The sequence below is a fragment of the Mauremys mutica genome, chromosome 3 (genome assembly GCF_020497125.1).
Source record: "Mauremys mutica isolate MM-2020 ecotype Southern chromosome 3, ASM2049712v1, whole genome shotgun sequence".
NCBI classification, from domain to species: Eukaryota; Metazoa; Chordata; order Testudines; family Geoemydidae; genus Mauremys; species Mauremys mutica.
In genome coordinates, this window is record NC_059074.1 from 42,149,439 (window position 1) to 42,172,610 (window position 23,172).

The 23,172-nt window shown below is 43.0% G+C and overlaps 1 protein-coding gene across 1 annotated transcript in view; it reads left to right on the plus strand.

Annotated features, from left to right (window-relative positions):
• Positions 1-11,471, plus strand: part of MYOM2 (myomesin 2) — a 112,635-nt gene extending 101,164 nt beyond the window's left edge. Inside the window, exon 37 of the mRNA XM_045010421.1 lies at positions 10,404-11,471. Coding sequence (XP_044866356.1) covers positions 10,404-10,769 — 366 coding nt within the window. The 3' untranslated portion in view covers positions 10,770-11,471. The remainder of the gene's footprint in view (positions 1-10,403) is intronic.
• Positions 11,472-23,172: the final 11,701 nt, after the last annotated feature.

Sequence of the window (23,172 nt, forward strand, 5' to 3'; positions counted from 1 at the left end):
AATAAATCAGGGTTGTGATGGACAATGTGTCCTGCATGTTTTATATCAACAAGCAGGGAGGAGCAAGAGTCCCCTCTGTGCACCAAAGCCATGAAGCTATGGAACCCGGTGCATAGCTCATCAGATCCAAATTTTGGTCTCCTGCCAGGTGTTCAGAACAGTGACTTCTGTTAGGACTATGAATGAGTGCTAGACCCTCAAATCCTCCACAGCATATTCCATCTTCAGAAACAAGAAGTGCCATTTCTTCTGCTCAAGAGGGGTCTGGACCTCCACTCTCTGAGGGATGCCTTTCTTCTTTCCTGGAAGAAGGCTCTGCTCTGTGCATTTCCTCCAACTCTGCTGATACCGAGGTCTTGTCTACACCAATACTTTAAGTTGATCTAAGTGATGCTGGTAAAGTTACCTAAATTATGTAATTTAAGTTGACGTAACTTACAGTGACTTAAAGTGTCTATGGGAGACACTCTCCTGTCAACATAGCTTCCGCCTCTCATTGAGATGGAGTTCTGAAGTCGATGGGAGAGCGCTCTCCCATCAACTTAGTGCTTCTTCACCAGATCTGCTTAATCGGCACTGCTATGTTGATGGCAGTGGCGCTGACTTAGTGTGGTAGTGAAGACAAACTCTCAGTGTGATGAACAAAATAATATGGGACAAGACCAGGGTAATCCTTATAGTACCACCCCGCTGAGACAAGCTTGCTAGCCTTACCTACCTCATTTATGCATCCATCCACAGCTCAAGATACTGATCATTCCTTGTCTCCATTCTCAGGATGTGGGACTCATGTTTCACCCCAGACTAGGGGTTCTCTGCCTGCAGGCATGGTTCTTTGATGATTCATGGGCTAGAATCCTCCTGCTCTGACAAAGTGCAACAGGTGTTACTGAATGGTATGAAGAAGTCAACCTGTACTGCTTATCTGCAGAAATGGAAGAGAATCTCCCATTGGTGCTGTCATTGCTACTTCCCGCCTGGATCTGTGCCTCTTTCAGCCATCCTGGATTATCTCCTGGATCTGAAGATATCAGGGTTATCAATTAGCCCAGTTAAAGTCCATTTGGCTGCAATATCAGCCTTTCATCTGACTATAGAAGTTTTTTTTCCATATTTGCTAGATTTATTAAGGGTTTAGGAAATCACTACCTCCAGCCTAGAGACCCTACTCTGACTTGGGACCTCAACCAAGTACTCAATTACCTTTATTAAACATCTATTTGGACCTATGGCAATCTGTTCTTTACTCCCTTTATCTATGAAGACGGCCTTTCTAGTAGCCATAATTTATTGCATAGAATTGGGAAGATTAGTGCCTTGATGGCAGATTCCCCCATTGATGATATTCTTCAAGGATATGGTTTCTTTACACCCACATCCTAAATTTTTACCTAAGTTTCTCTTGGAGTTCCACCTTAACCCATCTATTCATATACCAGTGTTTCTCCTGAAGCCACATAACTCTCTTCGAGAGTCTTGTTTTCATACCCTGGAATTAGAAGGGCAGCACTGGCCTTCTTCTTGGATAGGACCAAGCAATTTTGAAGGTCATCCAGGCTGTTCATCTCCTTCATGGATCCACAATTTCTGCTCAGAGACTATTGAGATGGATAGCTGGATGTATTGCCACTTGTTATAAGACTGCAGGGGTTCATCCTCCTGAAAAGGTGATAGCACATACTATCAAGTCCATGCAGCATCCACAGTACTGCTTAAGAATGTACCTGTGTCTGAGATATGTAGGCCGCTATGTGGGCTTCAATACATTCAATTTCAAAGCACTATGCTGTTATCCATGCCATCAGATCCTATTCAGCACTAGGTACTGCAGTTCCATCTTCAGTTCTGGACTTAGTTCCGAAGCTCCCTTCTTCCGCTGGGGAAACTGCTCAGATGTCGCTTAAAGTGGAGCACCCATAGTGACACTACTCAAAGAAGAAGAGGTTACTTACCTCATTCAGTAACTACAGTTCATTGAGATGTGTGTCCCTAAGGGTGCTCCACCACCCACCCTTCCTTTCCCCCTGATTCTGACTGTTCTCTGTGGAGATGTTTAAGTGGAGAAGGAACTGAGGGCGGTTCACCTGTGCATCCCTATATAGCCTCAGTGTCAGGCATGAGGAGGTGCAGGCTGCAGGCTGCATGCATGGGCCAAATGGGCACTGCTAGCAGAAAAATCTCCCATCAAGGGCTTGAGAGGCAAATGTGCACCTGAAGTGGAGCATCCGTAAGGACACACATCTCGAACTGTAGTTACTATACAGGGTGACAAGTATCAGAGGGGTAGCTGTGTTAGTCTGGATCTGTAAAAGCAGCAAAGATTTCTGTAAAAAAAACAGGAGTACTTGTGGCACCTTAAAGACTAACAAATTTATTTTAGCATGAGCTTTCGTGAGCTAAAGCTCACTTCTTCGGATGCATAGAATGGAACACACAGACATTCTATGCATCCGAAGAAGTGAGCTTTAGCTCACGAAAGCTCATGCTAAAATAAATTTGTTAGTCTTTAAGGTGCCACAAGTACTCCTGTTTTTTTTGCGGATACAGACTAACACGGCTGCTACTCTGAAACCTGTCATTATGCAAAGATTTCTGTGACACCTTACAGACTAACAGACGTATTGGAGCATGAGCTTTCATGGGTGAATATCCACTTCGTCGGATGCATGTGACAAAGTGGGTATTCACCCACGAAAGCTCATGCGCCAATACATTTGTTAGTCTATAAGGTGCCACAGAACTCTTTGCCGCCTATACAGGGTGAGTAACCTCTTATATGATTTTGTGTCTGTGTGTATGAAAAACAGAACTGCCCCCAAGTTTCCCAACAGGCCTTACCTGCTTGGTGTAATAGAAACTTGATGAGAAGGGCTGTTGTCCATGGTGGGAAGTCAATAGCTCTCTCCTTTGAATGGAGTGGATCTCTGATGGTCTCCAGCCCTGTCCATCCTCCAGCTCTGGATGCAGAAGAGGCCTGCCAGGTTTATCTAGCAGTCAGTCCTCACAGAAGCAGGGGAACATTGGGGTTCAGTCTCGCCATCATGGAACTGGAGGCTTTAGATTGGTCTCAAGCACCAGTGCATAATTTGTAAAGAAAGAGGTTGCAGGGCTCAAAATAGCATCCTCCACACAACGTGACCTTGCATTCACCATACGTGCAAGGTCACATTTTCTGCCACTGAGTGAAGAGGGGCCAGAGCTGAGCCCCAGCAAGGCCCTGTAGAAAATATGGTCTGTCAAGTCCTTTGGCTATAAGAGACAAAATGGCATCATCTGTTCTGCAGAAAGAGTAACTCCTGGGTTGCTTCCCCTCCAGTTGCTGTAATCCAACTCTCTGCAGCCAGCTCTTTCTCTAAAGAAACACTGTCCCTATCTGGACTTAGCTCACAAGTCAGGGTAGTCCAAGCCATCTGTAGCTATCTGGGGCCTGTCCATTGGGCTCCTGGCTCAGCTCCGAGAGAAATGTGTTTTGTGTGTGTCAAGCACAATTCAGGCAAACAGTCACATGGTAAGTCTACTCGTTGAGCTGGGGGTGTAATTCCCAGCTCAAGGAGACATGCCTGTATTAGCTTGCTAAAATTAGAGTGTAGCCATGGCAGTAGGAGGAGTAACTACCCTCAGTACGATCCAATGCAAGACACTTAATCGGTAGGTCCCAGTCCATTTAGGGTATTATAAGTCAAAACAAACATCTTAAGGTCAACAAATCAGTAATGAAACAACTTAGTGCAGCTGTACCCTAATATGTACATGTTCAATTTCCAATGTGCACACATGCAAATTGCAGTTTGCTTGCACAAAATCATGCCTTGAAAAGTCTGGCTCTAAATTAAGGCTATGTTTTATGATGAGTTTAAAGAAACAAAAGGCTTCTGTGGGAGGCCTGATGCTATGAGGAAGCTAGAAGATTAAATCCTGAATCGGTGAAGAAGTCATTTCTGCTGTCTGAAATCAGAGAGAAATGGAATGGATCATGGAGAAGTAAAACTTCAAATTCGCAGAGTTTTATTAACAATTTTTAAAAGAAACCAAAAATGTACAAAATGAAAGTGCAATCAAGTTATAAAAAGCAGTTACAACAAAAAGGGTGGAACATGATCCTAATCATACACACATATGAGGATATATACACATAAATATGTGCATACAGGATCACTGACACTTATAAAGGGACAATAGGGAATCACAGAAATGTAGGGCTGGAAGGGGCCTTGAGAAGTCATTTAGTATAACCCTCTGTGCTGAGGCAGGACCAAGTAAACCTAGCCCACCCCTGGCAGGTGTTTGTACAACTTGTTTTTAAAAACCTCCAACAACAGGTGTCTGTTTCTGTGTGACTAACCTGAGGCATGATGGATGCTAGAAACAACAGCTTTATTGTAAAAAGAATGTATACTGTCTCTAGCTCTTGATAAAGTTGTGCTGCAGTATTCTTCACATACCACCACCTAGTGACTAAACTAATGCAGTTAAAACTTTCCATCATCTCTTTCCTTTTCTGCATTTTAACAATTTTTAAAACTATACAATTGTTTTTTACATCTCAACACATGTTCATCTGTTAATCATCCCTAAATCATACTGTTTTTTCAACTCTATGGCCAGAACTGATAACAACTTAGTGACTAGGCTGTCTTTTTATTTGCAAGGGCTCTCTCAGGCAGGTTTGGAGTAAGTGAATCTTCTTCTGGTTCTTCACCTGCAGTTTGTAGAGTTTGTTCAGTTGATTGTTCATTCTCTAGAAAAAAACTGAAGATGTTGATGGTTCCTGTTGAACTCTCTGCCGTCTGTCTCAATAGTGTATAATCAGGGTGATGCAGTCTTTTTTTTTTTGTTTACAACAGCAGGGAGTTCTCCATTCTTTACTTCCATCCACTTTTGACACAAACATGGTTACCAGGTTCCAGATCAGGCAATTATCTGAGTGATATAGGCTATAGAAGTGTTCATAAGATCTTTTTGTCTTTTGACCCGATTTGGCTACTCTTCTTAGGTCTGGTCACTTTGGGGCTGGATTTTTTTCCAGGGTTAGAATAGTAGTCCTGACTTGCCTGCCCATTAGAGGTTGGTCTGGGGTATAGTGTTGATCTGTAGCTCAGAAGAACAAGGAATGGATCTTCCTGGCTCAATATTTTCTTGGCTGTCTGAACAGCCCTATCAGCCCCACCATTTGCTTGTGGGTAATGTGAGCTGCTAGTGATGTGTTCAAAATCATATTTTGTGTGGAATGACTTAAATTTAGCTGTGGTGAATTGTGATCCATTGTCCATCAATAGTTGTTCTGGAATAGCACAATGGATGAATGTGCTCTTTAATTTCTTGATAACACTGTTACACGTTGCATCTTTCGGATATATTGTTTCAATATATCTAGAAAAATAATCCACTACAACTTGGTAATGGTGTCCTCTGAATTCATATAAATCTTCTGCTAGCCTCTTCCAGGGTCTATCTGGTAGAAGTATTACTAGAGGTGCTTTGCGTTGTGTTGGTCTGTTAGTTCTGCAACGTTTGCATGAAAATACTTTATTCTTCACATCCTTGCTGATTTCAAGCCACTTCACTGACTGATTGGCCCATTCACAGCATTTAGTTAGCCTTTGATGTCCTTCATAGATGTGATTTAGAATTGCCATCTTTGAGAGGAGAAATGTGATCACCTTTAATCATTAGTCCATTGGACTCACTTAATTGTCTTCATAAAACAAAATAGTCTTGTGCCATGTCCATAGTGTTCTTTAGATACTTAAGCCATCCTGTCTGAATATAACTAAAAACTTATTTGAATTTGCTTATATGCCCAGGTTGCTTTTTGTAGCAGGTATAGTCACACACCTCACATTGGGCTGTAAGCTTCCAATTAACAGTCTTTCCACAAATATCCAGTTTCACCCTCCACGCTGGCTGTGTGTCATTACGCATGCTTAAACCCAGAAAAAATGGCTCTTGATTCTCGGTGGTCACTTCCCATACTGCCTTTGTGAGGCAGAGAGCTGCAAAATGTCCAATTTTTGTGAATTTACGGCACTTGGCTCCTTTATCTGAGCAATCACCTCTTGGACTGTTATTTTTCCCACATCTTGTGCATCTAATCTGAAAAGTGTTATGTTTTACCTGGGGCTTACCCCACATTGCCTTTGAGGATTACTGCAATTGCTTTTTGCAGCTGTGCTCTATGTCCTGTTGTGATTCTGTTTGCAAGTCACTTCCTCTAGGTTTCTTTCTGGCAGATACTGGTCTCTGTTTTGATTTTTAATGATCTCTGATTGTCTTGCCATTTCTATTGCTGTGTGAAGGGTTAAATCTCTCTTCATTTGCAGTTTATCTACAGTCCCTTGTCTAAAATGTCAATCAGTCTTCCGCTTTTCCTTTTTGTCTTCAAAATCAGTTTTCTGCCCTGTCAGGCAAGTCTCTTATGAAAGATTCCACAGATTCCCCAGGAATTTGGACACACTGGTAGAAAAACACTTATGCTGTTATAAACCACATTATGCGAATTGCTCATCAAACGTAGCCAGCACCACAGTGTATCTGTTCTTTGGTTTTCCTCTCCAAAGGCAGAGAACTTGAAGATATATTCAGTTTCTCTGCCAATGGCATAGACTAGGGAAGTAACTTGCATTTTCCTGCAATTACTTGTGATGCAAAAACATGGAAACTGCTCTTTCCAGACAGGCCACTCTGATGGTCTGTCGGAGCCGAAGCTCTTTGGGGTGTGAAAATTTGGCATTTTGATAAAATTCTGCAGTTTCTATTGTTTTTCTTCTGACACCATGTCAGGTTAATCACACAGACACAAAGGCAAAATGGATGCTAGCAACCACAACAACTTTATTGTAAAAGGAATGTAGACTGTCTCCAGCACTCAGTAAAGGTGTGCTGCAGTATTCTTCATACAGCCAGTGGCAAAATATTATACTGCAACCTTCCTTGGTAAACTATTCCAATACTTAACTATTCTTATAGTTAGAAAATTTCTTCTAATATCTAACCTTAGTCTCCCTTGCTGCAGATTATGATTACTTCTTGTCCTGCCTTCAATGGACATGGATCATCATCCTTTTTATAACAGCCCTTAATGTATTCGAACACTGTTATCATATGAATGGTTTTAAAGGTGACCACTGTAAACCAGAGCAGCCCCAAATACACAAGAGTGACTATTTGGGATATTTAAATGCACCCTAGGTATCAGCACTCTGACTGATTCTCAATATTGACATATTAAAAAAATCTCCAATATTGATGGGTGTTGAGGTCAAAGTGGTGACATTTAGACATTATGTTCTCTCTCAAATGCTGCAGTTCAGTGGCCTGAAATGTTAAAAATAACTTCATTGGAGTGCGATTTGTGGGCAGAATGAAAGAGAGAGAGTCAAAGGTGCATTATATTTGAAATGAACCACATGACTATACAATGTCTCATATAGGTCTTCCATTTATTGTACTGATCTCATCACCACATATATAGTGATAGACAGACATATATAGTATATAAATATATCTGATGTAAATTTCTATGTCTTATACTTGTAAACTATATTGTATATCAAGACATATTTAGTGTTATTATTTAACCAGTAGACAGAGCCTAGATGACTGGAGAGTCTATAATATTAGTTGCTTTCACAGTGAATTTAAACATCTCCAATAATCTTGGGAGGCCTGCATCTGAAGTAGTTTGCTCAGCTCTTCCAATGGTGCATATGTAGAAATTTCAAAGGATTATTTTTAAATGTATCATTGTCTGAACATCATGTTAGACTAATGGCTTGTCAGGAGTCTGCTGCAGGCAAGACTGCAATGACAGTCCAAATTACCATCTTCAGACAATGTTACCCTCGGGCTATTATTGAATCATAATCACTGATAAGATGGTGGAAAGGTTGTGTCTCAAACAAGGAAAGTTAGAAATATACTTTATGTATCTGTATTTTCAGTCTTCACAAGTCTAAATGTATGTATATTAGCCACAGTTTGATTAGTGAAGCTAAAGTTAAATCTCAAAGTGAACCCTTAAACAGTGTAATCCTTATCTATGTTGTGGATTCCTCCTCTCCCTCTCCCCAGAAGACCCATAGAATCATGAAAATGTAGGGCTGTAAGGGACATTGAAAAGGCATCTAGCCCAGTCCCCTGCACTGTGGCAGGACCAAGGATACCTAGGCCATCCCCGATAGGTGTTTGTCTAACCTGTTCTTAAAAACTTCCAATGACTGGGATTCCACAACATCCCTTGGAAGCCTATTCCAGCACTTAACACTATCCTTCTATTTAGAAAGCTTTTCCTAATATCTAGCTTAAATCTCCTTTGCAGCAGATTAAGCTGATTACTTTTTGTCCTACTTTCAGTGCACATGGAGAATAATTGATTACCATCCTCTTTATAGCAACCCTTAACATTTGAAAACTGTTATCCAATCTCCCCCCTCAATCTTCTTTTCTCAAGACTAAACATGCCCAGTTTTTTTAACCTTTCCTCAGAAGTCAGGTTTTCTAAACCTTTTATTATATTTGTTGCTCTCCTCCATAGTCTCTCCAATTTGTCCATATCTTTCTTAAAGTGTGGTGCCAAGAACTGGACATAGTACTGCAAGTGAGGCCTCACCAGTGATGAGTAGTGGGACAATCATCTTCCTCATCTCACGTACAACACTCCAGTTAACACAATCCAGAATTACTTTAGCCTTTTTAGCAACTTCACCACGTTGTTGAACCAATGGAACAGAGTGCCTAGGGAGGTTGTGGAAGCTCCTTCACTGGAGATTTTCAAAAGGAGGCTGAAGAGCCATCTGTCTCGGATAGTTTAGACACAACAAATCCTGCATCTTGGCATTGGGTTAGACTAGATGATCCTTGCTGTCCCTCCCAACCTATGATTCTCTGATTGTATATTCCATTTCTGATCCACTATAAACCACAGATCCTTTTCTGCAGTATTACTGCCTAGCTAGATATTCGCCATATTGTAGTTAAGCACCTGATTCTTCATTCCTAAGTGTAGTACTGTGTTCTTGTTGAATTCAGACTAATCCTCTAATTTGTCAATGTCATTTTGAATTCTAATTTTATCCTTCAAAGTGCTTTAAACCTCTCCCAGCTTGGTGTTATCTGCAAATTTTATAAGCATACTCTCCTCTCCGTTATTGGAGTCATTAATGAAAATATTGAACCAGACCCCTGCAGGACCCCACTATATATGTCCTCCCAGTCTGACAGTGAATCACTGATAACTACTCTTTGAGTACAATCTTTCAACCAGTTATGCACCCATCTTACAGTAATTTCATGTAGACCACTTTTTTTCAGTTTGCTTATGAGAGTGTCATGTGGGACTGTGTGAAAAGCCTTACTAAAATCAAGATATATCACATTTACAGCTTCCCCTCATCCAGTAGGCCAATATCATGTCAAATAAGGAAATTAGGTTGGTTTGATATGATTTGTTCATGACAAATCTATGCTGGTTATTCATTATGTAACCCTATTATCCTTTAGGTGCTTACAAATTGATTGCTTAATAATTTGTTCCAGTATCTTTCCAGATATTGAAGTTAGGCTGTCTAGTCTATAATTCCCCAGATCATCTTTCCCCCACCCTCATTTAAAGACAGGTACTGTATTTGTCCTTCTCCCGTGATCTGGGACCTCAGCCATCCTCTGTGAGTTCTCAAAGATAATCACTAATGGTTCTAAGATTGTTTCAGCTAGTTCCTTAAGCACACTAGGGTGGATTTCATCAGGCCCTGCTGACTTGAATATGACTAATGCTGGGGTCAGCAACCTTTGGCACGTGGCCCATTAGGCTAATCCGCTGGCGGGCCATGGAGACATTTTGTTTATGTTGACTGTCTGCAGGCAGAGCTCCCGGCAGCTCCCAGTGGCTGCGGTTCACTGTTCCTGGCCAATGGGAGCTGCGGGAAGTGACGCGGGCTGCAGGGATGTGCTGGCTATTGCTTCCCGCAGCTCCCATTGGCTGGGAATGGTGAACCATGGCCACTGGGAGCTGCGGGGGGCCATGCTTGTGGATGGTCAATATAAACAAAATGTCTCGCGGCCCGCCAGTGGATTACCCTGATGGGCCATGTGCTGAAGGTTGCCGACCCCTGGTCTAAGGTATCTAAATATTTTGGCTTGCGGTCTTTCCCCTTTGTTGCTAATATTAATTGTGTTAAATATCTGGTCACGATTTACCTTTTTAGTGAAAACTGATGCAAAATAGACATTAAACTCCTCAGCCTTTTTGATGTCCATTATTGGCTCTGCTGCCCTGCTGAGTAGAAGACCTACACTTTCCTTTGTCTTTCTCTTGCTCCTAATGTATAATAAGTGTGGTAACAACCAGCATGTTCAAATAAACCTTCTATTTGACTGATGCCTTAAATGACTTTTCTTTTTCTTAGACTTTGAATCTGACCTGTTCTGTATTTGGAAATCCTGATCCTGAAGTCGTGTGGCTTTGGAATGACAAGAAATTTGAACTTAATGAACATTATTTAGTTTCAATGGAGCATGGAAATGTTGCCAGCTTTACAATCAAGGGAGTGTCCTCAGAGGACTCAGGCAAATATAGCATCAATGTCAAGAACAAGTATGGTGGAGAAACAGTGGATGTCACTGTAAGTGTGTACAAACATGGTGAAGAGATGCCTGACATTAAACCTTCCCAGGTTGCTAAACCACGGATAATACCACCACCAGCACAAGACACAGCACCTCCAGAAAAAGCAAAAACAACCTCCACAGCTGAGAAATCCAGTAGGAAATAAAGTTTGAAAGCCATGTTTGACAGGCAAAACCATATAGATAAGCTGTAGTTGAAGCGTTGCTGCAAATAGATAACTGGCACTGTCCCAAGAAATGAGCTTTTAAAGGCATGCATTAGAGAGACAATTGTGCAACAGTATTGTACATTTGTGCAGTTATGTCTATGAAAAAATGCAATATGGCACGACTTACAAATAGCAACAGGCCCAATACCTGCCATTGGGTTTAATTATCAATGGCAGTTTCTATAAAGTTACAGTGATATAAATTTTCTTCGCTGAGAATCAGTTCTCCAACAACAGAAGTAGCATGCTGTAGTTAAATATGCATTCAGAGCCGCACCTACTCATTATTCACATGTGGAGTCTTTTTGACTTTGAAGGTACTCCTCATCTGAGTAAGGCAAACTGAGATGTCCACTGTAGTCTGTATTTAGTAGCATTGTTATTCTGTACCGCAAACTGATCTTTGGTAGTGTTCTACAGATGATCACAGTGGACTTGTTAAAGCATAAGTTACATGGTTGTATTTTGTTTTTCTTGCTTTGTGCTGATAAAACTTAAAAAGTCACCTTGTGCGTCTCACTGCACCAAATCACACCTAACTAATTTGGTTTACTCTTTCATTGTTTAATTATGGCTTATTGCATAATTTCACAGCTGGTAGCATGCAGACAATGGGGTTTCAATAAAGAAAACACATTATGGTTAATCACAGTCACTGTGTGGCACTTACAACATTACATTTGCTCTTTATGATATAGGTCAAGATGCAATTTAAACTGAAAAAACAAGACACATATACAATTGTGCAGCTTTCTAGGGTTATTATGGGTCAGCTCCTGCTTCTGCTAAAACCAATGTCTGTGGGAGCAGGAGCTTAATATTAGACCATGATTCTGCAGACACTTAAGCATGCACTTACCTTGAAGCATGTGAGTAGTCCCACTGAATCAATTTCAGTGGGACTACTCATGTGCCCAAAATTAAGTATGCACTTGAATGTTGGCAGGATTGGGGTTTTGGTGCCAGATCAGCTACACAATTACAGCCCCATTGTCCACTCAGGCTCTAATCTGTCCGTAAATGCCCAGCAGAGAATTCGCCTCTTGGAAGGTAATTTCCTGCTTACACAAGTATGCTAAATCCAGACCCTGCACCTGTGGCCTCCCCTCCCCTGGAGTAGGGTAAGTATTGGGGAGGGAGGGGAGGAGAGGGCATGGTGCAATGTAATTATGCTATTCAAATACTTCATTGGGTAGGCTCCTATGGCAGTGGTGCAACTCAGCGAAGCCAGCTGCAGCCGTAAGTCATGTTGGGGTCACAGCTGGCACCTGAGAATCAGGGAGCCATAACCAGATGCCTCATGGCCACCTCCTACATCAAGTAGTGCTCAGGTGCAGGAGCGGATTGAACTTTTAGTGTGTTCCACACAACTGGAAATCTGAGGGTGGACATAGAAATCATGGCCCAAGTCCACAAAGATAGTTAGCCTCCTATCTCCTATTGAAATCAACAGGCATTAGATGCCTAAATAGCTTTGAGGATCTGGTCTTATAAACCTAATCCTGCTTCTCTTCCTCATATAAGTAGTAGACCTCTATAGCAGTGGGACTACGAGTGTGACTAAGGCAAGTAGGATTTGATTTGATATAGTACCATTGGGACAGCTTTGTGATTAAAAGGAAAACTGATTGACAACTAAATTCTCTTTTAAACATGGCTACTTTTCCCCAGTACCAATTAATGAAGTATGGAGATCTTGAAGAAAAAATCTGCTCTTGAAACCATTATCAACTGTGAATAGCCAGTGTAAAAATAAGCATAGAAGCTCTGGGAATTAAATATTTGTATAGTATGTATATTAAAATATATGCAATTCTTTTTTAACCATTTCATAAGAACATAAGAATGGCCGTACTGGGTCAGACCAAAGGTCCATCGAGCCCAGTATCCTATCTACCGACAGTGGCCAATGCCAGGTGCACCAGAGGGAGTGAACCTAACAGGTAATGATCAAGTGATCTCTCTCCTGCCGTCTTTCACCATCTTCTGACAAAAAGAGGCTAGGGACACCATTCCTTAGCCATTTTGGCTAATAGCCATTAATGGACTTAACCTCCATGAATTTATCCAGTTCTCTTTTAAACCCTGTTATAGTCTTAGCCTTCACAATCTCCTCAGGCAAGGAGTTCCACAAGTTGACTGTGCGCTGTGTGAAGAAGAATTTAATTTTATTTGTTTTAAACCTGCTTACTATTAATTTCATTTGGTAGCCCCTAGTTCTTATATTTTGGGAACGAGTAAATAACTGTTCATTTAACAAACTGCTCTTTTAGGAGCAGTGTATCCTTATGGTTATGAAATGGAGAGGTGAAACGTAATGTATTATACAAACAATGTAGAAAAATGTTAGACAACAGTCAGAAATGGCTATTCCTGTGTGAATCAGTCCTGTATTTATGGACTCAACATACCTACTCATTAACCGGGATGACCTAAGAGGAAAAACCTGCATTTAAAATGAAATCATTTGATCTGGGGGATTTATAGAAGACAAAAGTGAAGCAAGGATTTATCACTAAAATACCTGCCACAGTAAGAAAACGAAATGTTTTATTTGAATTTGACATCACAAGGACGAGATTGGCCCTCTTAGTAAAATAAAATAACCCAGTTTTTCAATTATTATTGCAATTTAGTATTTAAGACTTTTCAGAACATATCAGAGCCAGTCTCCACAGCATACAAAGTGACCATCAGCAAGAATTTAATATTATTCTTATCTCCTTCTACAGTACACAAGTTAAATGTAGCTGAGACTATCAAATTATTGCATGTTATGGCAGCTTTTCAGAGGTATCCTTGGGCATAGCAGACAAGGTTAAACTCATCTCAGTTATACCTTTTAGCTGGCCCTTTTAGTTAAGCAAGCTTCAGTTATTTCCTTTCAGGCAGAGGGAAATAATTTATTGAGACAGTTAATCTTCTGCTGAAGTACAGAAATTATCATTCACTGAAATATTATATTCAAAAGACGAAGGATTTCTTATAAGATTTCATCTTTTTCAATGTGGTTATACCTGTTTTCTTTGTACACAGTAATCTCATTTTAAAACCACTAGTACGAAAATCAGATGAGAGATTTTTCAAAGCAGACTTGCACTGAATTGTACACAGGGATTTTAAGGTGTAATGGGTATTAGAGGGGTAGATAGGGTAGCTTAGTAATCAAGTCAAATTGAATTCATGATTAGGTAGGTTAGCATTTACATGTACCCTTTATAAGCTTAATTTCCCTTTTAGTTTAATTGAATTACATTTTAGGATGAGGTGAGACAAAACTGTATATTTACTGGGCCAGATCCTCAGCTGGCACAAATCAGTCGAAGTCAATGAAGTGATACCAGTTTACACAGTTGAGGATCTGGCATGTGATTTTTACAAAGCCAGGGTCCCATTAAAGTTAGACATACCTCCTAGAAATACTTTTATTACAATGGGGGCTTGTCTACACTACAAAATTAAGTTGACTTTATCTAATTTGATCACGAGCCCCTGAATTAATAATGTCAATTGTGCATAGCCACACCATGCTCAATGTCTCGATGGAGTACTTCCTCACTAGCAGCACCTACATTGATGGACAAAACAGTGCATCGTGGGTAGCTATCCCAAAGTCCAACTTGCCACGGTGTGCTTTGGGAAGTTTGTGCAATGCCTCATGTGACCAGAACGTTGCGTCGGCATCCCATGATGCACTATGCTCCCACCCTCACATCAGTGACAAACAACTCAGTGACAAACAACTCAGTGGTTTTTGCACCTTAAACCATAACCCCAGAAGCATGGAGCCTGCTCAACTGTGCACTCTTGCTGTGAGCATCTCAAACACCTTGCGCCTTCTCCTGCAGTATTTCCAGAGCCGAAGTAGGGTCTGCCACACAGAACGTAGCGATGTCTTGCAAGCAGCCCTGGTGCAAGCTATTGAAAAAAATAATTCACAGTCACAGGGCAGCTGCATTCTGCTGAGTGCCATTTCTGGTCCCGTGAAACAAGCACTGACTGGGGGGAACTGCATCGTTTTGCTGGTATGGGATGATGAGCAGTGGCTGCAGAACTTTCAAATGCGGAAGGCCACCTTCCAGGAACTTTGTGCAGAGCATTTCCCTGCCTGCAGTTCAGCAACACAAAAATGAAAGCTGCTCTGAGAGTGGAGAAGTGAGTGGTGATCGCTATTTAGAAGCTTGCAATGCCAGATAGTTACTGGTCAGTGAGGAATCAATTTGGAGTAGGTAAATCAACCATGGGAGCTGCTGTGCTCCAAGTGTGCAGGGCCATTAATTGACTTCTACTACAAAGAGCAGTGAGTCTGGGAAATCTGCAGGATATAGTGGATGGTTTTGCCCCAATGGGGTTCCTTAATTGCGGTGTGGCAATAGATGGCAGGCATATCCCCCCTTGGCACCAGACCACCTCGCCAAAGAGTACATAAACTGAAAGGGATACTTTTCAATGGTGTTGCAAGTGCTGGTGGATCACAGGGGGCATTTCGCCAACATCAACGTAGGATGGTCGGGAAAGGTTCATGACACATGCATCTTTAGGAACTTGGGTCTGTTCAAAAAGCTGCATCCGGGACTTTCTTTCCAGACCACAAAATTAACATTGACGACGTTGAGATGCCTGTAGTTATCCTGGGGGACCCAGCCTACCCCTTGCTCCCATGGCTCAGGAAGTCATACACCGGCCATCTGGACAGCAGTAAGGAACAGTTCAACTATAGGCTCAGCAAGTTCAGAATGGTGGTTGAATATGCCTTTGGTCACTTGAAAGGGTGCTGAAGAAGTCTACTAACAAGGTTGGACCTTAGCAAGGACAACATTGCCATGGTTATAGCTGCCTGCTGTGTGCTCCATAATATCTGTGGGAAAAAAAGGGGGGAAATTCTCTGAAGGGGTGAGCAGTTGAGACAGATCACGTGGCAGCCATTTTTGGGCAGCCAGACACCGGGGCAATAAGAAGAGCACAGCAAGGGGCACTGCATATCCGTGAGGCTTTGAAAAGCCGTTTCAATAATGAGTCACAGTAATGTGAGCTGCTTGTCTGCATTGTGCTTTCCTAAACCTCCACCTGGCTTGTATCACTGTCCCTGTAAAGCCAACCCCCTGCCCAAGCCCACTGCTTCTACTCAATAAAGAACATTTATTTCTCGAAAAGAGGGAGAGCAAAAGAAAAGGTAATCTTGGGGAAAAGGGGTTGTAAGTTGGAATGAGAGAAACATTTTCAGCTGTGTAACATAGTACCTCATTATAGACCATCAAAGGTCTGTGAATGGGCGCCTTCTGTTCCTTGTACCTTGCCCCCCTGAGTTAAGTGAAAGGGACAATGGACTTTTCGCCCACGCCTCATGGAACACTTAGGGGAGGGTGATTCTGTGCCAGGTGATGCTGGCTGGCTGTCCATCAGGGTCTGCAGAGGGACTTTACTCTCCTGCTTCTGTTCCTGTTCAGCCAGATGCCTCAACATGTCTGCTCAGGGCCGCCCAGAGGATTCCGGGGGCCCGGGGTCTTCGGCGGCAGGGGGCCCTTCCGTTCCGGGACCCGCCGCCGAAGTGCCCTGAAGACCCGCGGCGGGGCCCCCCTCCGCCGAATTACCGCCGCCGCGGGTCTTCGGGGCACTTCGGCGGTGGGTCCCGGAACGGAAGGGCCCCCCGCCGCTGAATTACCGCCGAAGACCGGGCTGAACCCCCCGCCGGCGAAGACCTGGAGCGGCAGATGCTCCTGCGCCCGGCCACACAAGAGTTTGCCGGGCCCCCCGGAGCGAGTGAGGGACCCCTCTCCAGGGGCCCCGAAAAACTCTGGTGGGGGCCCCTGTGGGGCTCGGGGCCTGGGGCAAATTGCCCCTCTTGCCCCCCCCTCTGGGCGGCCCTGTGTCTGCTTGTTCCCTCATAATCTGAAGCATCTCATCCTGTGCCACACGGTCTCGCTCATTGGAAGCTTTCCTGCTTTCCATGTCTATGTCTAACTTCTCAGACAGTGAAATCCTCCACGCTCTGAGCTCTGCATCAGTTGTCCCGGAGGCATTCATTATCTCAGTGAACATAGAATCATAGAATCATAAAATATTAGGGTTGGAAGAGACCTCAGGAAGTCATCTAGTCCAACCCCCTGCTCAAAGCAGGACCAATCCCAACTAAATCATTCCAGCCAAGGATTTGTCAAGTTGGGCCTTAAAAACCTCTAAGGATGGAGATTCTACCACCTCCCTAGATAACCCATTCCAGTGCTTCTCCACCCTCCTAGTGAGATAGTGTTTCCTAATATCCAACCTAAACCTCCCCCACTGCAACTTGAGACCATTGTTTCTTGTTCTGTCATCCGCCACCACTGAGAACAGCCTAGCTCCATCCTCTTTGGAACCCCCCCCTCAGGTAGTTGAAGGCTGCTATCAAATCCCCCCTCACTCTTCTCTTCCGCAGACTAACCCCAGTTCCCTCAGCCTCGCCTCGTAAATCATGTGCCCCAGCCCCCAATCATTTTTGTTGACCTCCGTTGGACTCTCTCCAATTTGTCCACATCCCTTCTGTAGTGGAGGGGACAAAAACTGGACACAATACTCCAGATGTGGCCTCACCAGTGCCGAAGAGAGGGAAATAATCACTTCCCTCGATCTCCTGGCAATGCTCCTACTAATACAGCCCAATATGTTCTTGGCCTTCTTGGCAACAAGGGCACACTGCTGACTCAGATCCAGCTTCTCATTCACTGTAATCCCCAGGTCCTTTTCTGCAGAACTGCTGCTTAGCCAGTCGATCCCCAGCTTGTAGCAGTGCATTGGATTCCTCCTTCCTAAGTGCAGTATTCTGCACTGGTCCTTGTTCAACCTCATCAGATTTCTTTTGGCCCAATCCTCCAATTTGTCTAGGTCACTCTGGACCCTATCCTTGTCCTCCAGCTCATATACCTCTTCCCCCAGCGTGCAACTCATCCCATCATCCAGATCATTAATAAAGATGTAGAACAAAACTGGCCCCAGGACCGACCCCCGGGGCACTCCCCTTGATACTGGCTGCCAACTAGACATCGAGCCATTGATCACTGACCATTGAGTCCGACAATCTAGTCAGCTTTCTATCCACCTTATGGTCCATTCATCCAGCCCATACTTCTTTAACTTGCTGGCAAAAATACTGTGGAAGACTGTATCAAAAGCTTTGATAAAGTGAAGATATATCACATCCATCACTTTCCCCATATCTACAGAGCCAGTTATCTCATCATAGAAGGCAATCCGGTTGGTCAGGCATGACTTTCTCTTGGTGAATCCATGTTGACTGTTCCTGATCACCTTCCTCTCCTCTAAGTGCTTCAGAATGGATTCCTTGAAGACCTGCTCCATGATTTTGCGAGGGAATGAAGTGAGGCTGACCGGTCTGTAGTTTCCTGGATTCTCTTTCTTCCCTTTTTTAAAGATGGGCACTATATTTGACTTTTTCCAATCATCCAGGACCTCCCCCAATCGCCATGGGTTTTCAAAGATAATAGCCAATGGCTCTGCAATCACATCAGCCAACTCCCTCAGCACCCTTGGATGCATTAGATCTGGACCCATGGACTTGTGCATGTCCAGCTTTTCTAAATAGTCCATAACCTGTTCTTTCACCACTGAGGGCTGCTCACCTCCTCCCCATACTGTGTTGCCCAATACAGCAGTCTGGGAGCTGACTTTGTCTGTGAAGACTGAGGCAAAAAAAGCATTGAGTACTTCAGCTTTTTCCACATCATGTGTCGCTAGGTTGCCTCCCCCATTCAGTAAGTGTCACCATCTCCCAGCAAACCTAGTTTAAAGCCCTCCTCACTAGGTTAGCAAGCCTGCCTGTGAAGATGCTCTTCCTAGCATCTTCCATCTCTTCCTAGCAACCCTTCTTCCTTGAACAACATCCCATGGTCAAAGAATCCAAAGCCGTCTCTCCAACACCACCATCAGCTGTGCTCAAGCTGGCACGCTCCCAGTGCTGATCAAAGAGGAAATGGGAATTCAAAAGTTCCTGGGGCTTTAGCAGGGGAGAGGCTGTTTCCTGTGTACCTGGCTGCAATGCAGCAGAGTTGAGAATGATCTCCAGAGCGGTCACAGATGAGCATTGTGGGACACCACCTGGAGGCCATTTAAGTCAAATTACACAATGCTGCATCTGCACTACCTCGCAGTCAGCCAATGAAAATGGAACTAAGTGCTACGCCTCTCGCAAAGGTGGATTACAGAAGTCAACATCAGAAGTAACTTAGATCAACGTAAAGGACCTGGTAGTGTCGACCTAACTCTGTAGTGTAGACCAGGCCTGATTTTCTGTCATTTTATGTTGTGCAAGTTTCATGTTGTGCTTTTCTAGGTAATCATAGCATAATGAAGCACAGCTGGCTTTTCACAGGAGGTAGATAAGATGTCAGCCAGTTGTGCTGATGGGCCTGAAGTTGCCGCTGGATCTGTCTTGTTGGCAGACTGTTTCAAGACTGGCTGGGCTGCCTTTCCTCTGTGCACTTGCTTCCTTGAAACCATCTTTGATTTGTATTCTGTTTATTTGTTTGAATACAAGTTCTATGAAAATTCCTCTCAAGATCAATTTACAGGTGTTTTTAATGGGGAAAATATATATTTTTTAAATGGCTGTATTTGCCTTTAGTGTAACACTTTTTCCAGCCCATAGGGTTCTCTCATATCCCACAGCCCAAACATATGCACACACTACATTCATCTGCTCACATATGGAGAAAAAGTTTCTGAGATAATAGCACTCTAACTGCTGTTAACCCACAGATTGGTTTTAAAGGAAACTTTTGAAAAATAACAAACCCCCTTCTTTCCCACTTTGCAGAAGGAGAATTAATCCTCTAGGTGGCACCAAAAGAATAAGATAAAAATGAACAGATCTTAAAAAAATTCCGCCAACTCTAGCATATCCATCTTTTTGATGCAAACACATCACTTATGGAATGGGAGATTATTAAAAGCATTATGCTTATGCCTGTGACAAGGACAGGTCCAGCAAATTCTATTTCCAGGAAATAGCAGATGATTTTGCAGGCAATAATGCTGCCTCTTAATCTTTGCGTGATACACTTTAGGAGGAATAAAACATTCCTTGCAAGATATTACAAGACTCTTCTGACATTAAGTGTTTCTTATGATATGAAACATACAGAACATGTGATGTACCTGAACAGTGTCATTTGAAGAGGAAGTTTAAATGAATACTTATCAAACCTAGCAGTCTCAGCAGGTTTTAAAAGCACTGTCTCAAAGCTCTGAACATTTTGCACAGAGGACCAAGTCCTGCTGTTTTTATTCAGTCCTTACCCAGCTGCAAAGTCCTTTTGAAATTAATGTGAGCTCTGCAGGAGTGAAGACTGCAGGATCTGGCTCTAAGCACTGACATTGCAAGATGCAGTGATGTCAAGATCTGTAACAAACTACTAGTAGTATATATTAATATTTTATTCCTCCTTGGAATGTGCAGTGGCTCAGTGCCTGTGTTGTCCTTGGATATTAGCTCAGGGTTTTTCAGCCTGCTCCATTTTAAAAATAGCATATTTGACCTCCGAACACCTTGTTTATGAACATTTGAACTTTGTGGCTGAGCATTAGAGCATTGTTATCCACACTTCTCATTGTTTAAATGAACATAGCCTGATTTCCTGTGTTGCAGCTACTTTGCTTTATAGTAATTTGCTAAGTTTTATACTCTGCCATTGGTGTGAGTGGAAGAAACAGGACACAGACACTCTAATTTGGTTATTGGAGAGCCTGCAACTTTATTTAAAACTATTACCTAGCTGAGCTGGAGTAGCTAACCAGCAGGGATTTTTCTTCTCAACTGGCACCAGGAAGGTGATGCCCCCTCTGTATCCTCAGGCCTCCCATAAGTCCCTGACTAGAAGCTTGAATCCCAAACTGCGTCCTTCCTCCATGCTGAGATGGAAGACATGAGATGAGGGATGCCACAAGCTGTCTACAAGCTGCATGCTTCTTTTGGTGGCGTGTATGTAGTGTACAAACTCATATAGCCCTAGCATGGGTATAAATAGCAGTGTAGAGGGTGAGACATGGTTTAGTTGAGTAGCATAAAGACATGCCTAAAAGGGGTGGGTATACATGCAAATACATACTCTACTTTCCCAAGCAGTGCCTCCCTGTCTACACTGATATTTTTAGCAAAGGAGTGTCCCACTACCTCCACGCTGCCAGAGCCTTCCTTTCCTTGCTGCCTCCCCACTGCCAGAGCCTTTCCTTGCTGCAGTGAAAGGGTCTGGCAGCAGGGCGCTGCTGAAGGCTTTCCCCACTAATGCCCCTTTGCCAGAGCCTTTCACTGACACATATAGATACACACCACATTGTGGAAGCTGTCTGCTTTCCACTATGGTGTGTAGCTACATGTACCATACATGCTGCCACAAAGGCAACCTCCTTATCAGCAATACTATTCTCAGGACCAATGCCCAAAAGCCCAGTGGGTTACAAGAACCACATATGGGGCCAGATTTTCCAAGGATCTCAGCTCCCATTTAGGCATCTAAATAAGGACATCACCTGGCAGAACTCCAGCACCTCAGCTTTCACCCGATGTGCTGGGCACTTCTGAAAATCTGGCCACTTATTTAGGTGCCTAAATGCACCTGAGCAAACTTGAAAATCCAGCCCCAAGTAATGGGCTGAGTCCTTTTGAAAACTGTGGACAGAAACACTTACATGACATCCCTGTAGGATCCGTGCTCATCACAAACGCCCTCACATGTGAGCTAGGGAAGAAGGGTTATCCCCATTCCACGGAGAGGGAAATGAGGCAGAGAGAGATTAAGGGAAAGATTTTAAAGGCACAAATGGAAGTTAGACACCCAACTCCCATTGATTTCTAATGGTGCCTATCTCCCTTTTGTGTCTCTGAAAATCTTCCCCAAGAGACTTGCCCAAGGTCAAACAGGAAGTTAGTGGTAAAGCTAACAATAGTACAGAGATCTCTAGAAACTAGCTCTATTCCTTAGTCACAGACATCCTTCCTCCCTCTGCAAAACATTTCACAAGTCAAAACAAAACAAAATTAGATTTAAAAAAAATCTAGGTTTTTTTTTACAAAAGATAATTGGGAAGTACTATAATCGAATTGCTAATGGAATACTAGTTGAAACTTAAAGTTAACAGACATACAACTCAGAGGATGCAATTGCCATGGAGTGTAGAAGGTACTGTGTATAATCATGTTGTTATCCCTTTAGACAGTGTTCCCATGACCTCTGATCCATCAGATTTGTGATACAATTTATGTATTGACAGACAAACTTGGAAATAATTCTGTCTAGCAAGCAGGATCCTCTTCTCTTTAAAAGCTGTCCAAGCTCACAAGCCTGAAGCGAGATTAACTTGCTGCTATACTACCACTTGTGCTGCTGGCCTGCTGCATGCTCTGTTTTATAATGAGTCAGTGGCTTTGCTCCACTCCATCTCCCTCATATTACATGGTATTGAAATAGAACAGGGGAAACTGAGAGAGGACACAATGGCTCTTCCCAGTTGCCTATATAAACCTCTCCACTTGAACTCCATGTGGCTGGGTCTTTGCAATCATGGAGGGGATTTGGAGTTCTGCAGAGGTGTCGGAACTGCACTGTGGGTTAGAAGTACCCTGGAATACTGCCCAAGTAAATGAGGCTTGGAAAAGCTGCTGCACCATTCCAAAGCTTCCAGCTGCCTTCTCGCTCTGTCTCCCTTTTCATGCATGCTCAGTCCTCCCTTAACCTTTTCCTCCTCAGCTATCTCTTGCACTGTAACTATTAGTGGCCACAACTAAGCATAAGTATTTTACATATCCTCCTTTTCCAGTGTCAAACAACTTAAAAATAAATTGGCCACATTCTGTTCTCGGATAGATCAATAAAAATTCAGGCTAAGTGCACTTAAGCCAACAGAGTCCCTCTGGATTGCCACTGGTGTAAATGAGAACAGAATCTGGTGCAACCTCTTTACAGGGGTATGCTACTATAGGGGGTGATCCAAAATCTATTGAAGTCAATGGAAAGCCATCCATTGACTTCAGTGAGCTTTGGATCGGTCCTTAGCACTTGAATGAGCCTTCAGACTTAGCTCTGAATGTGGGCTGGCTTGTAGCTGCACTGCCCCAAGAGGAATACCAGGAATGAATTCCAACTCAGGGTACGTCTACACTACGGGATTATTCCGAATTTTCATAAACCGGTTTTGCAAAACAGATTGAATAAAATCGAGTGCACGCGGCCACACTAAACACATTAAATCGGTGGTGTGCGTCCACATTCCGAGGCTAGCGTCGATTTCTGGAGCGTTGCACTGTGGGTAGCTATTCCGTAGTTATCCCATAGTTCCCGCAGCCTCCCCC